This window comes from Mustelus asterias, chromosome 23 (assembly GCF_964213995.1).
Source record: "Mustelus asterias chromosome 23, sMusAst1.hap1.1, whole genome shotgun sequence".
NCBI classification, from domain to species: domain Eukaryota; kingdom Metazoa; phylum Chordata; class Chondrichthyes; order Carcharhiniformes; family Triakidae; genus Mustelus; species Mustelus asterias.
This window is the reverse complement of record NC_135823.1, coordinates 68611019-68626058: the sequence shown is the minus strand read 5'-3', so window position 1 is coordinate 68626058 and position 15040 is coordinate 68611019. Positions and strand designations below refer to the sequence as shown.

Below are 15040 nucleotides of genomic sequence, written 5' to 3'. Positions count from 1 at the left end.
AATTCTATGAATGACCAATTTGTATGTTTAAATGATTTGGTTGAGGATAAATTGGCCACGACACAATGAGAAACCCCTGCTCTTTCCTAAAGAGTGCTATTGGGTCTTTCAAGTCCACCTGAAAGAACAGCTGTGTAACTCCTCATTTGAAAGACTGCGACAATCCCTCAGTACAGAGAGTAATTGAGATGAGCTTGTGACAGATCTACCTTTGATCCACAAATATCCCCATGTTCAATGATGGGGAAGCCCAGCAGATGTGTGCAAAAGAAATGGCTGAAGCATTTGCAGCAACCTCCAGGCAGAAGTGCCAAGTGGATGATCCATCTCGGCCTCCTCTCGAGGTCTCCAGGATTCCATTACCAGTCTTCAGCCATGAGTTGTCAATAAATGGCTGAAGGCACTGTATACACAAAAAGCAGGACAAATCCAACCCAGCCAATTACCGCCCCAGCAGCCTGCTCTCAATCATCAGTAAAGTGACCGAAGGGTCTTCAACAGTGCTATCAAGCAGCACTTAATCAACAGTAACCTGCTCACTGACGCTCAGTTTGGAACCTGCCAGGGTCACTCAGCTCCTGACATTGTGGCCTTGATTCAAACAAGGACAAAGGAGCTGAACTCCAGATGTGAAGTGAATGTAACTGTCCTTGATGTCAAGGTGGCATTTGACCGAGTGTGGCATCAAGCAACCAAAGCAAAACTTGAGTCAACGGGGATCGGGGGAAAACTCACCACTGGATGAAATCATACTGAGCACAAAGGAAGATGATTATGGTTGTTGGAATCAACTCAGTTCCAGGACATCATTGCAGGATTTCTTCAGGGTAGTGTCCTAGGCCCAACCATCCTCAATTGACCTAGGTTCCGTCATAAGGTCAGATGTTCACTGATGATTGCATAGTGTTCAGCACCATTTGTGACTTATCAGGTACTGGTGCAACCCATGTCCAAAAGAAGCAAGACCTCAAGCTTGGGCTGACAAGTGGCAAATGGCATTCAATAAGAGTTTTAACAACACCAGGTTAAAGTCCAACAGGTTTATTTGGTAGCAAATGCCATTAACTTTCGGAGCGCTGCTCCTTCGTCAGATGGAGTGGATGCGCTGCTCCTTCGTCAGATGGAGCAGCGCTCCGAAAGCTAATGGCATTTGCTACCAAATAAACCTGTTGGACTTTAACCTGGTGTTGTTAAAACTCTTACTGTGTTTACCCCAGTCCAACGCCGGCATCTCCACATCATAAATAACATTCAAGCCAGACAAGCGCTAAGCAATAACCATTCCCCATGAGAGAGAATCTAACCCTCTCCCCTTGACATGCAAAGGCATTAACTTCGCTGATTCCCCCACTGTCAACATCCTGGGGGTTTACCATTGACCAGAAACTGAACTGCATGAGCCCTACAGTGGCTACAAGAGCAGGTCAGAGGCTAAGAATCCTACGGCGAGTAACTCACCTCCTGACCCACCTAAGCCTGCCCACCATCTGCAAAGCACAACTCAGGAGTGTGAAGGAATACTTTACACTTGCCTGGATGAGTTCAGCCCCATAACACTTAAGAAACTTGACACCATCGAGGACAAAGCATCTAGCTTGATTGGCATCCCATCCAGAAACATTCACTCCCTCCACCACTGATGCACAATGGCAGCAGTGTGTACATCTACAAGATGATGCAACAACTTTTCACAGAGGGTGGTGGGCGAGTGGGATCGGCTGCCGTCAGTGGTGGTGGAGGCAAACTCAATAGGGCCTTTTAAGAGACTCCTGGATGAGTACATGGGACTTAATAGGATGGAGGGTTATAGGTAGGCCTAAAAGGTAGGGATATGTTCGGCACAACTTGTGGGGCCGAAGGGCCTGTTTTGTGCTGTAGTTTTTCTATGTTTCTATAACTCACCAAGACTCCTTGAACAGCGCCTTCCAAACCCACAACTGCTACCATCTAGAAAGACGAAGGCAGTAGACACATGGGACATCACCACCTGGAAGCTCCCCTCCAAGCCAGTCACCATCCTGACTTGGAAATATATCACCATTCATTCACTGTCGCTGGGTCAAAATTCTGGAACTCCCTTCCTAACAGCGCATGGACTGTAGGGGTTCAAGAATTCAGTTCACCACCACCACCACCTCAAAGGAAGTTAGGGATGGGCAATAACTGCTGGCCTAGTCAGCGACACCCACATCCCAAGAACCAATAAAAACAAAAAGCTGCCGTATGAGAGAATGGGAGTGGTTATGATCTGAAATTATGGAACTCCATATTGAGTTAGAAGGCTCTAAAGTGCTTTTTCAGAAATCAAGGTGCTGCTGCTCAAGCTTCTAGAACATAGAACAGTACAGCACAGAACAGGCCCTTCGGCCCACGATGTTGTGTCGAGCTTTGTCTGAAACCCAGATCAAGCTATTTCCTCCCTATCATCCCGAAGTACTCCATGTGCCTATCCAATAGCTTCTTAAATGTTCCTAAAGTTTCTGACTCCACTATCCCTGCAGGCAGTCCATTCCACACCCCAACCACTCTCTGAGTAAAAAACCCACCTTGGACATCCTTCCTATATCTCCCACCATGAACCCTATAGTTATGCCCCCTAGTTACCGCGCCATTCATGTTGAGCTTTATTGGAATATTGTAGAACACGCACATCACTTAATCTGGATCATTTTGTTAACTCAATAATCAAATCTATTAAAAGTATTTTGCAAATACACTTCTAAAATAACACATCATGCAGTACGTAACTGCTGAGTAGATTGAAAATACACTAAGTCATTAAATGCTATTGTGTAATAGTTTTTCATTTAAATTCATGTTATTTTTATAACTAATGGACTTCTTTGGTGCCTACAGGGAAAACGAAGTTTTAAAGGTGCAGTTGAAGAAGTATGTGGGAGCTGTCCAAATGTTAAAGCGAGAAGGAGGCCAAGTGAATGATGGTAAGAAATGTAGCACCAGCCTTTAGCGAGGTGGTGTATTAAATTTACTTACGAATTTTAACAGTGAAGACCAGGTACAATTGGCCCAGATTTAGCAATAGTGATGATGGTAGAACTGTCATCATTTGCTGTTGTTGTCCATCTCGAACTAACAACAACTTCTGGCATCCGAACATGCACAGTTAAATGCAGAAATCCAGAAGTTGCTGTCAGTGATTCCCTGCTCCTCCACTGTTGAAGACTCTGCAGACTGCAATCAATTGGAAATTATTGAACTGATGAAAACTTCCTCTTCTATGCTGTAATGTTGCTTTTAAGGCCCCAGAAAAAGTTATAGCTCGATAATGTGGTACAACTGGCTTATTAGCAGTGTACCAAGTCAACACTGCTGAGGAACATCCCTGGCCCGGGAGACCTAATTATATATAATGTGTAATATCAAATTCTTCTGCAATAAAAACAAAAAATGCTGGAAATACTCCGCAGGTCAGATGACATCTGTGGAGTGAAACAGAGTTAACCTTTCAGATCAACATGACCTTTTATCAGAACTGATTTTGAAAAGGAACATTAGTTCTGTTTCTCTCTCCGCAGGTGCTGCCAGACCTGCAGAGTTTTTCCAGCATTTCCTGTTTCATTTATTTTATTCATATGCTTTGCATATTTTAGATTTCACTTCTGCAAATATATGATGCAAAGTTGAAGAGGCCATCGGGTTTTAAAACTTTGTTTACTCAAGGTAAAAGATTGGTACAACTGTGAATTAGGGGATAGAACCAGCCTTTAAAGATTAAGTGACCAGAACCCGGGAGGGATTGTGACAAGAATAATTCTGAGGCATCACAGTAGAGTTATTGAGGCTGAAGAGCTGAATCCAGGAAGGACAGAACCTTCCGGCTTCTGGAAAAATGGGGCTGGTGAGTGACAAATAATCAGGTGGTTTGCTAGTTGAGACATTGACTGAAACTTCCACAACAGCTTTCATGCCTTTAGTACTTCCACTGCTTTATTTATTCATTCTATTTTCAATGAATTTTAATTGAGTTACTTGTGAAACATGATGCTCAGCTAGCCAAAATATTAATTAAGATTTTAATTTCCAGGATCCCTCTCATTTCTGAAATAAGCATTCTAGGGTGACATCTATACAACTGAAACTAAGGAAATAATGTTAAATACCATCTTTGTAACACATCCTTTACGCCACAGCATTTTTGTTGGCAGAAATGATAGCTTTATAACATTTCAGAAAGCAGCATTTTTTCCCTTTAAGGACACTTCAAATCCTAACTTATTTGTAATCCTTTTGTGATATTGTAAGTTTTATTACAAAATAATAATCGATGTGCAATTAACCTTTTTAGTTAAATTTTCTGTTGTCGAATAAACTTGTCTTTGACTATTATGATTGTTTCATTTTTTAAGAGCACTTTTCTTATAATAAAATTTTACCCTTTACAACAGTGATTTCTAACCAAGAAATCTTGTCTTGTTCGTTGGTATTTTGTGGCTGCAGCAGGTACTCTTATTGATGCAATACAACCAAGCTTGTTGCTTTGCATGCTTTAATAATGTGAAATAAACTTCATTTAGGTCAACTATCATGGCAGCATTGCCATTTGTGCCCTTAAAAATGTTTGTTCCAGATCTTTTTGTTGTATTCTATCAATTGCCTGCAATTGTTTTTGAAGCAATTTTGTTCCACAGTGAAGTAACTTGAGCGAACTTAAATGAATACGATTTGACATATAGTTAATGCTAAAAGGATACAGCGATGGTGGTTCATTCATCTTAAATGTCTAAATATTGAAGATGAAAATCATACTGTTGGTTTAAGTGTTTATTTAGTACAGTATTTTACTGTCACTTATTGTAACTGGAATGTCAGCATCCAAAATATTTTAACAGTACTTCTTCAAAATTTTGGGCACACATAAATCTTGAACATTGGAAAAACACAAATGGCAATAATAAATCAACTAAGATTGTGTGATTTAAAATGTTTTCTTGCTTGCTTGTAAATGCAGAAAAATACAACCTGTTGAAGAACTAGAACATGTATGTTGTCTTGGATCTTGACGTGCTCCATGCTTTTTGTGGGTTTTACGGATTATTTAATCAAATCTTTTTGTTGAGACTTTATAGCCAATATTATTTCATAGGGCGCAGGACTGATGACTTTGTGGATTAGAATTGTCAGTGTGATGACCCTCTCCTACCTAAATCTCTGTGATTTGGTCATTAAAAATTACGTTCTGCACCTTATTGTAGAAATAGTTTTAATTCTCAGGTTATTATTCATCAGATGATGTTAACTGGAGTGGAATAACTACTCAGAAGTGTTATCACACCAATAATATAAGGTAATTTGCTCTATGGATATGGTTGTAATTTCACTGCCCCAGGATATATTAATGCAGCGTGAAAACCAACAATGCTTTTTCAGATGTGCGAAGTAATAGCTGATGTTCGACACCAGTGTGTGGTGTTAAAGAATTTATTTTAAGAGCTGGCTGAGGCCTGTCCACAGAATCGGTGATGAATTCAAGTTCTGTCATTTTGTACCAAAGGCCATTTTCACATGACACTGATGAACTGTAGGTTCACTAACTGCATAACGGTGCTGCCATGACTAATAATCCTCTAGAATTCTATTTCTATGTCTTAGTCATAGAGTCAAGAATCCTACAGTGCAGAAGGAGGCCATTCAGTTCGATTCCCAGCTTGGGTCACTGTCTGTGTGGAGTTTGCACATTTTCCCCATGTCTGCGTGGGTTTCCTCCAGGTGCTCCGGTTTCCTCCCACAGTCTGAAAGATGTGCTGGTTAGATGCATTGACCCGAACAGGTGCCGGATTGTGGCGGCTAGAGGAATTTCACAGTAACTTCATTGCAGTGTTAATGTAAGCTTGTGACTAATAAATATACTTTTCATAACCCCACCCATTTACCCTACCTTGACACTAAGGAGTAACTTAGCATGGCCAATCCACCTAATGCGCACATCTTTGGATTGTTTGAGGAAATTATTGCTTTAGCAAGCCCCAAAGAATTTTAAGTCTCAACCTACAGTAGAATAATGTAATTAAAAGTTTATTGCAGTGGGAAATGGTGTTCGATGTTTGTTTCATTTCTGAGGAAGCTCTTCATCACTCACTTGTAAAAGCATAATGATAGCACACAGATACTGCCAATATTACTGTTGTTAATGCTATATTTCATCCAGCATAAGTGTCATAAATAAAATGTTCCATCATTATAGTGTTAAAGCTATACGCTTGTATTTCATTGTAATAGGCCGTGAAATGAAACCGATTTAATTTCACTTCCAATGATGAGTCGCAGAAGCATTTCAGTTTAGTCAAATAATGTTTTTCAGTCAGGCTAGCCTGCCAACTATTACTGATATTGACTATTGCCACCACTGCCAAAAAAGCTTTGCTGAATAAAACCTTTCTGTATGAACTCCGCTTACGTGTGTAAGTTAACACATACTAGCATCAGCATCTTGTGATTCAGATGTCATTTGCATCTCTCACTATGTTATTGTTAGAATGCCGCAATATATAAGCACATATGCTTTTATTCCTGGTTTATCCTTTCACACCCATCTTAAATCCCCACTTCTTTGACCAAGCTTTTGGTCACCTCTCCTCAGATCTTTCCTTGGCTTGGAATCTGTTTTCTTTTCTGTTTATGACTCTGAAGCAGCTTGGGCCATTTTCCTGCACGCAAGGCATTCTTTACATTCGAGTTACATTTAATTAACTATTAAAAGACGATGAAGTGGAAATTCATCTGGACCCATTTCCAGCCAGTCTGTGGCTGGCCAGAAATTGAGTTTAGGGTCTGATAAAATATGTTATCATGAGCTGCCAGTGTGAGTGCCAATTTACTTAAAAGAATATTAAGTTGCTTGGTTAGCCAGTAGCAGCCTGAAGATAGAAAGGATCTTCATGACTATGGAATAGAGGCAACAGTCTTTCTTCTTTCGGTCCAAAGCAACAACTTTCTCTTTAATTATAGGTACAGTAGAGCTGTATAAAGTCTCAGCTTAACTTCCTTTCTTTTATACCCAGTATCTCTGGGTATAATATCGACAGAAAGTATCTATAGGTTATCGATTTCTAAAAATGAACATTCCATATGCTTCAATAATTACTCTCTCAGATCCTGCCATCTTCAAGGATCTGTGCACGTGAATCCCAAGGTCCATCTATCCCTGCATATTCTTTAGAACTGTGACATTAAGTTTGTATTGCTGCTCCTTATCTCTTCTACTGGGATGCATCATCTCACACTTCTCTTTACTAAATTTTATAATTTTCTCAAGGACAATTAGGGGTGGGCAGTAAATGTTGCCTTGCCAGTGATGCCCACGTCTCAAAAACAATTAAATGAAAATCTGCCACTTGTTTGCCCATTCTGCTCGTGTGTCTACGACCTGTTGCAGGCAATTTGGACCATATTTGCTACACCTCCAAATTTAGTATAGAACATAGAACATAGAAAAAATATAGCACAAATAGGCCCTTCAGCCCACAAGTTGCGCCGGTCATGTCCCTACCTACCTAGGCTTATATATAGGCTTACCTATAACCCTCAACCCTATTAAGTCCCATGTACTCATCCAGAAGTCTCTTAAAAGACCCTATCGAGTTTGCCTCCACCACCACTGATGGCAGCCGATTCCACTCACCCACCACCCTCTGAGTGAAAAACTTACCCTGACATCTCCTCTGTACCTACTCCCCAGCACCTTAAACCTGTGTCCCCTCGTAGCAGCCATTTCAGTCCTGGGAAAAAGCCTCCGAGAATCCACCTGATCTATACCTCTCAACATCTTGTACACCTCTATCAGGTCACCTCTCATCCTTCGTCTCTCCAAGGAGAAAAGACCGAGCTCCCTCAATCTATCCTCATAAGGCATGCCAACCAATCCAGGCAACATCCTTGTAAATCTTCTCTGCACCCTTTCAATCATTTCCACATCCCTCCTGTAATGAGGCAACCAGAACTGAGCACAGTACTCCAAGTGGGGTCTGACGAGGGTCTTATAAAGCTGCATCATTATCTCCCGACTCCTAAACTCAATCCCTCGATTGATGAAGGCCAGCACACCATACGCCTTCTTAACCACCTTCTCTACCTGCGAGGTCGATTTAAGAGTCCTATGGATCCGGACCCCAAGGTCCTTCTGATCCTCTACAGTGCTAAGAGTCTTACCCTTGATGTTATACTCTTTCATCCCATTTGACCTCCCAAAATGGACCACTACACATTTATCCGGGTTGAAGTCCATCTTTGACAAATTTTGAATTTTTTTCTGTTTTCCAAATCAAAGTCATTTATGAAGTGTTCCGAGCGCTGAACTTTGGAGAATGTGACTGTCTAATATCCTCCAGTCTGAAGAAACACCATTACCATTTTTAAAATTGATTTACAGGATGTGAATGTCACTGGATAAAAGCAAATTACTGCGGATGCTGGAATCTGAAACCAAAAGAGAAAACGCTGGAAAATTTCAGCAGGTCTGGCAGCATCTGTAAGGAGAGAAAGGATCTGACGTTTTGAGTCCAGATGATCCTTCGTCAAAGGCTCATCTGGACTCGAAACGTCAGCTCTTTTCTCTCCTTACAGATGCTGCCAGACCTGTTGAGATTTTCCAGTGTTTTCTCTTTTGGTTGTGGGTGTCACTAGCTTGGCCAGCATTTATTGTCCATCCCAGTTGCCCTTGAGAAAGTGATGATGAGCTGCCGCCTTGAGCAGCTGCAATCCCTGAGGTGTAGGTACAACCACTGTGCTGTTAGGGAGGGAGTTCCAAGATTTTGACCCAGTGACAGTGATATATTTCCAAGTCAGAATAGGAGTGACTTAGAGAGGAACATCTAGGTAGTGGTGTTCCCATGTGTCAGCTGCCCTTGTCCTTGTAGATGGCCGAGATCATGGGTTTGAAATGTGCTGCTTAAGGAGCCTTGATAAGTTCCTGCAGTGCATCTTGTCGATGGTGTACACAGCTGCCATTGTGCGTCAGTGGTGGAGGGAGTGAAGGTTATGGAAGGGGTGCTAATCAAGTGGGCTGCTTCGTCCTGGATGCTGTAAAGCTTCTTGTGTGTTATTGGAACTGCACCCATTCAGGCAAGTGGAAAGTATTCCATCACCGAATCTACTTACATGATATTTACTTTAGCACTCCCGATTTGTGCCTTGTTGATGGTTGGCCATGGCTTTGTATTCCCTGGCCTTAAGCCAATCTTTTATCCCAACTTACATTGACCTGCATATTCCATGAGCCTCGGTTTTATTCATCAGCCTTTTATGTGGTAATTTGTCAAACACTTCCTTAAAATCCATATGGACATTGTGTTTCCTTCATCAACCTTCTCAGTTACTTAGTTAAAAAAATTCAGTTATATTAATCGAGCATGATCTACCATTTACAAATCCACGCCGGCTTTTTTTCATTCCGTCAAATGCCTGTTAATTGTTTACCTGATCTTTGTTTCTCAAACCGTATCCCTCCAGTGAGAGTGAAGGAGTGGCAATATACTTCCAAGGGTAGTGTGTGTCTTGGAGGAACACTTGAAGTTGATGGTGTAGCCATGCATGTAGAATATGTTCTCTGAAGAGAATTCCGGATAATGTTTTGTAACATGAAGGTATAATTATGGTACTTTGTTCAAGATAACATGTTTCTAGCCTGAATTGCAGTGCAATGGCCATTGAGATCTTCATGTATAGTCTAAGTTTTTTATTCATTTGTGGGACATGGGCGTCGCTGGCTGGCCAGCATTTATCGCCCATCGCTAAGTGCCCAACGGCAGTTCAGAGTCAACATTATTGTGGCTCTGGAGTCACAAGTAGTCCAGACCAGGTAAGGACAGCAGATTTCCTTCCCTAAAGGGACATTAGTGAACCAGATGGGTTTTTCCGACATTCGACAATGGTTTCATGGTCATCAGTAGACTCTTAATTCCAGATTCTTTTAAAATTGAATTCAAATTCCACCATCTGTCGTGGCGGGATTCGAACCCGAGTCCCCAGAACATTAGCTGAATTTCTGGATTAATAGTCCAGCGATAACACCACTAGGCCATCGCCTCCCCCTAATCGGGAGGAGTAATCAGGTTAAATACTTGCAAACATGTAGCAATCATATAATACCTTGAATAAACAGACAATCCAGCAGGCAACAAGGAAGTGGTGGACAAGATATTAAAGGAAGGGTAATGTTAAATTAAAATTATATTAAAATCATACACCATTCCTATGTTACACCATATTACCTATAAATGTAATAATTTAAGCACTTCATTGAGGACCCAAGACATGTAGGGAATAGGGCTACATCTGGTACCTATCTATCTTCATGTTTGTAGGGTTTCACGTTCTTTGACATGAAGAGAGTCTGTTGTATAGCTGGTGTTAAGGGTCTAAGATCTATCTCACTGTGTGCTTCTGTACATTTTTGATCTGAGCGATTTGCATGTGTGAGAAACCAGGGTGCTGAAGAAGCGCAGCATATTTGGCCAAGAGACTGATGTAGCTAGTATAGATCAACAGCAGGTCATAGATAGGGGGCCTGAAATGGTTGAGAGATCTGAGAATGAACATCTGCTTATTGTTTTTTTTAACATACTGTCCACTTGGGTATCCCACTTCAAGTTCGCGTACGCCCAGGATTTTATAGGCGTTTACGTCTGTCGGCATGTAATTTATGTCGATGGATATATGCCATGTCTACCAAAGTCTACCTGCATGACATTGCATTTGCTTTAACTGTTTTTCTGAAACCATTCATTGAGGGCGTCAAGAGTTTCCTAAATCTCTGAACACACCCTGTGGTATGGACTCCACAATTGTTATACGGTCCATCTATTTCCAGTTTTTGAGGCCAGCAGAGGAGAATGCATCATTAATAAGGGTTAGAAAAAGTATTGGCATGTAGCCAAGCACCCTGCTGAGTGCAGTCAGTGGGGAAGCCAGCAAGCTATTGAACAAGAATTTTCATGTGCATTTAACTTTATCAATGTCTGAACCACAGTTGTATGACCAACCCTCTTGAATGTCTTTGAAAAAAAATATTCATTATGTATTTGTATTTATTTCTGTTGGCTCATTCTGGAGCACTACTGCAGTAATGTATGCAAACAGAAGTGATGTCATGAGATGTAGAGTGGGAAACAGAGAGAGAAGCAGCAGTCATGGAAGAGATCGCAGACAACAAATAAAGACTTGGAACCAAAGGTCTGACAGCATCTGTAAGGAGAGAAAAGAGCTGACGTTTTGAGTCCAGATGACCCTTTATCAAAGCTTTGACAAAGCTTTTGTCAGAGCTGTTCTAAGGATCTTCTGAGCAACAGCCAGTAATTTATAGGTTTTAATTTTTATGCAGAAAAATGACCAAACTGGTACATGGGAGGCTTTCAGTCAACCCAGAATGCTTTATGCCATCAGTATGGTAACAATGGCTTATAAAATTTCTATCTCTGAAATAAAATAGTAAGGAACGTCTAACTGCAAGATAACAAATATCTACTCTGTCGGACTATTCATATTTTAATTCTTGCTATTAAATGAGTTTGATATCTTTACAATATTTAAGATTTGTCATGTGTTGATGTCATGGGAACAGTATGGATATTGTGTCTGGGAGCATTCGACAGACTTACTGGATTGTCAAAAAACTCAGATTTCAATTATTTTTTCAATCCCAGTTGTATATCCAAAAAGAAATGAGGTTGTGAACTGAAGCTAAATCCATTTTTAAGATCTCTAGGAGAGCTTAATGTTGCTTCAGAAATTTGCTGGTGCATTGGCTAGGTGTTAAAATATTAACATGTAATAATAAAAACTTTGCATCTAGTGCAGGCTTCCTTTTTCTTTGCGTGCCAAGATTTGGGATCATGAGAGTGTTACTTGTGAACTGTAAGGTATGCTTACTATTGCGTTTACTCAAGGTTCTGTTGACACTTGGGTTGCAATCTTCTGCAATGGAATACTTTCAGGCATCCGGATCATTCCCAGGTTTCAACACCACAAGGGTCTGCATGATGTTGTCCACTGTGATCATATCTGCTGCACAATTTAAGGATGGTAGGCAGTTTCCTGAGGCTGAGGGGGTTGGGAATGGCTGGCAATCCTGCCGGGGGGAGATGGGCACTGTTGAGGCACAAGAGCACCTCAGCATTGGAGCCACTGTCAGAAACGTGAATGACGTTTTCCAAGTAAGGAGACCCAAATCCGGCAGGGCCATCAGAATGGGAGCGAAACCTATTCAGCGGCTTTGTTTTTGTTGAGGATGTGGCCCCACCTCAGGGAGCTCCTGTCTGGAGGTAGACTCCACATTCAGTGGTGGGGAGGGGTAGGATGGAATGCCAGCAAGCCCTTGGGGCGGTCCTCATTGTTTCCCCATTAGACACTTGAGTGATCATTATGAACATTCTGGGGGTTACCACTGACCAAAAACTGAACTGGACTAGCTATATAAATACTGTTGCTACTAGAACAGGCCAAAGGCTTGGAATCCCATGGCAAGTAACTCACCTCTTGACACCCCAAAGTCTGTCCACCATCTGCAAGGCATAAGTCAGGAGTGTAATGGAATACTCTCCACTTGCCTGGATGAGTGCAGCTCCCACAATGCTCAAGAAGCTTGACACCATCCAGTTCAAAACAGCCCACTTGATTGCTACCCCTTCTACAAATATTGAATCCCTCCTCCAGGGGCGAACAGTGGAAGCCGTGTGTACCCATCTACAAGATGCACTGCAGGAACTCACCAACTTCCTTAGGTAACACTTTCCAAACCAATGACCACTACCATCTAGAAGAACAAGAGCAGCAGATACCTAGGAACACCATCACCTGGAAGTTTCCCTCCAAGTTACTCACTATCCTGACTTGGAAATATATTGCCTTTCCTTCACTGTTACTGGGTCAAAATCCTGGAACTCCCTCCCTAACAGCACTGTGGGTGTACCCACACCCAAGGATTTCAGCAGTTCAAGAAGGCAGCTCACTACCACCTTCTCAAGGGAACTAGGGATGGGCAGTAAAAATGCTGGTCTAGCCAGCGATGCCCACATCCCGTAAAATGAATTTTTAAAAGATACATGTCACTGTTGTTCATCTGCCACTGACAAAACTGGTGGAAAGTGTCAGGCCACCAAACTGACATCCTTATTTATGATCTTCTGGTCCTGACTTCAAGCCAGACTGGTGGAGATTCCACCCTAGGCAATGCAACAAATCATGCCTCTGTCTTTTCCTCCCAATGTTTAGACAAGATTACTGTAGGGTACATTTAGATGAGTTTTAATATTTTATTTTACTTTTTCTTTTTTAATTCATTCATGGGACATGGGCGTCGCTGGCTAGCCAGGATTTATTGCCCATCTTGAGTTGCCCCGAGGGCAGTTGAGAGTCAACCACATTGCTGTGGCTCTGGAGTCACATGTAGGCCAGACCAGGTAAGGACGGCAGATTTCCTTCCCTAAAGGACGTTAGTGAACCAGATGAGTTTTTCCGATAATCGACAATGGTTTCATGGTCATCAGTAGATTTCTAATTCCAGATATTTTTTATTGAATTCAAATTCCACCATCTGCCATAGTGGGATTCGAACCCGGGTCCCCCGAACGTTAGTTGAATTTCTGGAGTAATAGTCTAGCGATGATACCACTAGGCCATCGCCTCTCCATATTCATCTTTTCTCTGAAGTTTCCTCCTCATTGCCTTCCTTCATTATTCTGGTTGTGTTGAATGAATACCTTTTTTGAGATATGCTAACTTCAGATGGATCAAAAGCAAAATGCAATGAACAGCAAGGAACTCTGTGCCAGCAGATGCAAGAATCCTTTGGATATTTAAAAGTTTTGTATGATCAATAAAGAAAGCAAATATGTCTTTAAATATAAAAGATTGCACTACTCAGATCTCGCAGTATAAAGATCATCGATGGAGATAACCAGCTGCAATGCTGGATATTGAAGAGCTTGATAATAACCATCTATGAACAAGTTTGAATAGTCAATCAGCTCCCTAAAATCAGGAGAAGCTGCAGGAAAACATGTAATTCCAGCAGAAGGAAATACATACTTTGGTTCTGCCTTCACAAAGGAGGACACATGTGATGTACCAGACATGTTGGGAAACTTAGGGTTTAGTGAGAAAGGAACTGGAGGAAGTCAGTATTTGTGGGGAAGTTGATGGGATTGAAGGCCGATAAATCCCCAGGGCCTGATAATCTACATCCCAGAGTATTTAAGGAAGTGTCCCTAGAAATAGTGGATCCATAGGTGCTCATCTTCCAAGATTCTATAGACAATGGAACAGTTCCTACAGATTGGAGGGTTACTAATGTAACCACGATTTAAAAAGGGAGGTACAGAGAAAACAGGGCATTACAGACCAGTCAGCCTGACATCGGTAGTGCGGAAAATGCTAGAAACAATTCTAAAAGATATAATAGCGGAGCATTTGGTAAACAGTGGTAGAATCGGAAGAATCAGCATTAGTTTATGGAAAGGGAATCATGCTGGACAAATTTACTGGCTTTTGAGGATGTAACCAGTAGAGTTGATGAGGGGGAACCAGTGGATGTGGTTTATTTGGACTTTCAGAAGGCTTTTGACAAGGTCCCACATAAGAGATTCGCATGCACAATTAAAGCGCACAGGATTTTGGGCGGTGTTGAGATGGATAGAAAACTGGTTGGTGGACAGGAAACAAAGAGTGGGAATAAACACGATTTTTTTTTCTGAATGGCAGGCAGTGACTAGTGTGATACCAGAGGGATCGGTTCTCGGGCCCCAGCTATTCACAACATATCTTAATGATTGTTATTCTTGTACTTTTGCATCATGTCTTGCTCGCTTGCTTGTTGCTAAGAAGGTTGGGTATCACAGGGCATGAGGGATACTCGCATTATCCAACAACAATATAATTACAATAAATTTGTAAGTGAATCTCCTTCAGTTTTTGAGGTAAAACCATGGCATGGGTTTTTCTTAAAAGATTGCAAGTTCATGCTGAATGCGTTTATCAAGATGGATAGTCTGGCTTTCGGGCTGGTAGATCATCAATCGGCAGGGTATTT

The 15040-nt window shown here is 41.5% G+C and overlaps 1 protein-coding gene across 1 annotated transcript in view; it reads left to right on the top strand.

The window, feature by feature from the left end:
• The window catches only part of snx29 (sorting nexin 29), a 591176-nt gene that overhangs the window by 182617 nt on the left and 393519 nt on the right, over positions 1-15040 (top strand). Inside the window, exon 14 of the mRNA XM_078240877.1 lies at positions 2857-2942. Coding sequence (XP_078097003.1) covers positions 2857-2942 — 86 coding nt within the window. The remainder of the gene's footprint in view (positions 1-2856; positions 2943-15040) is intronic.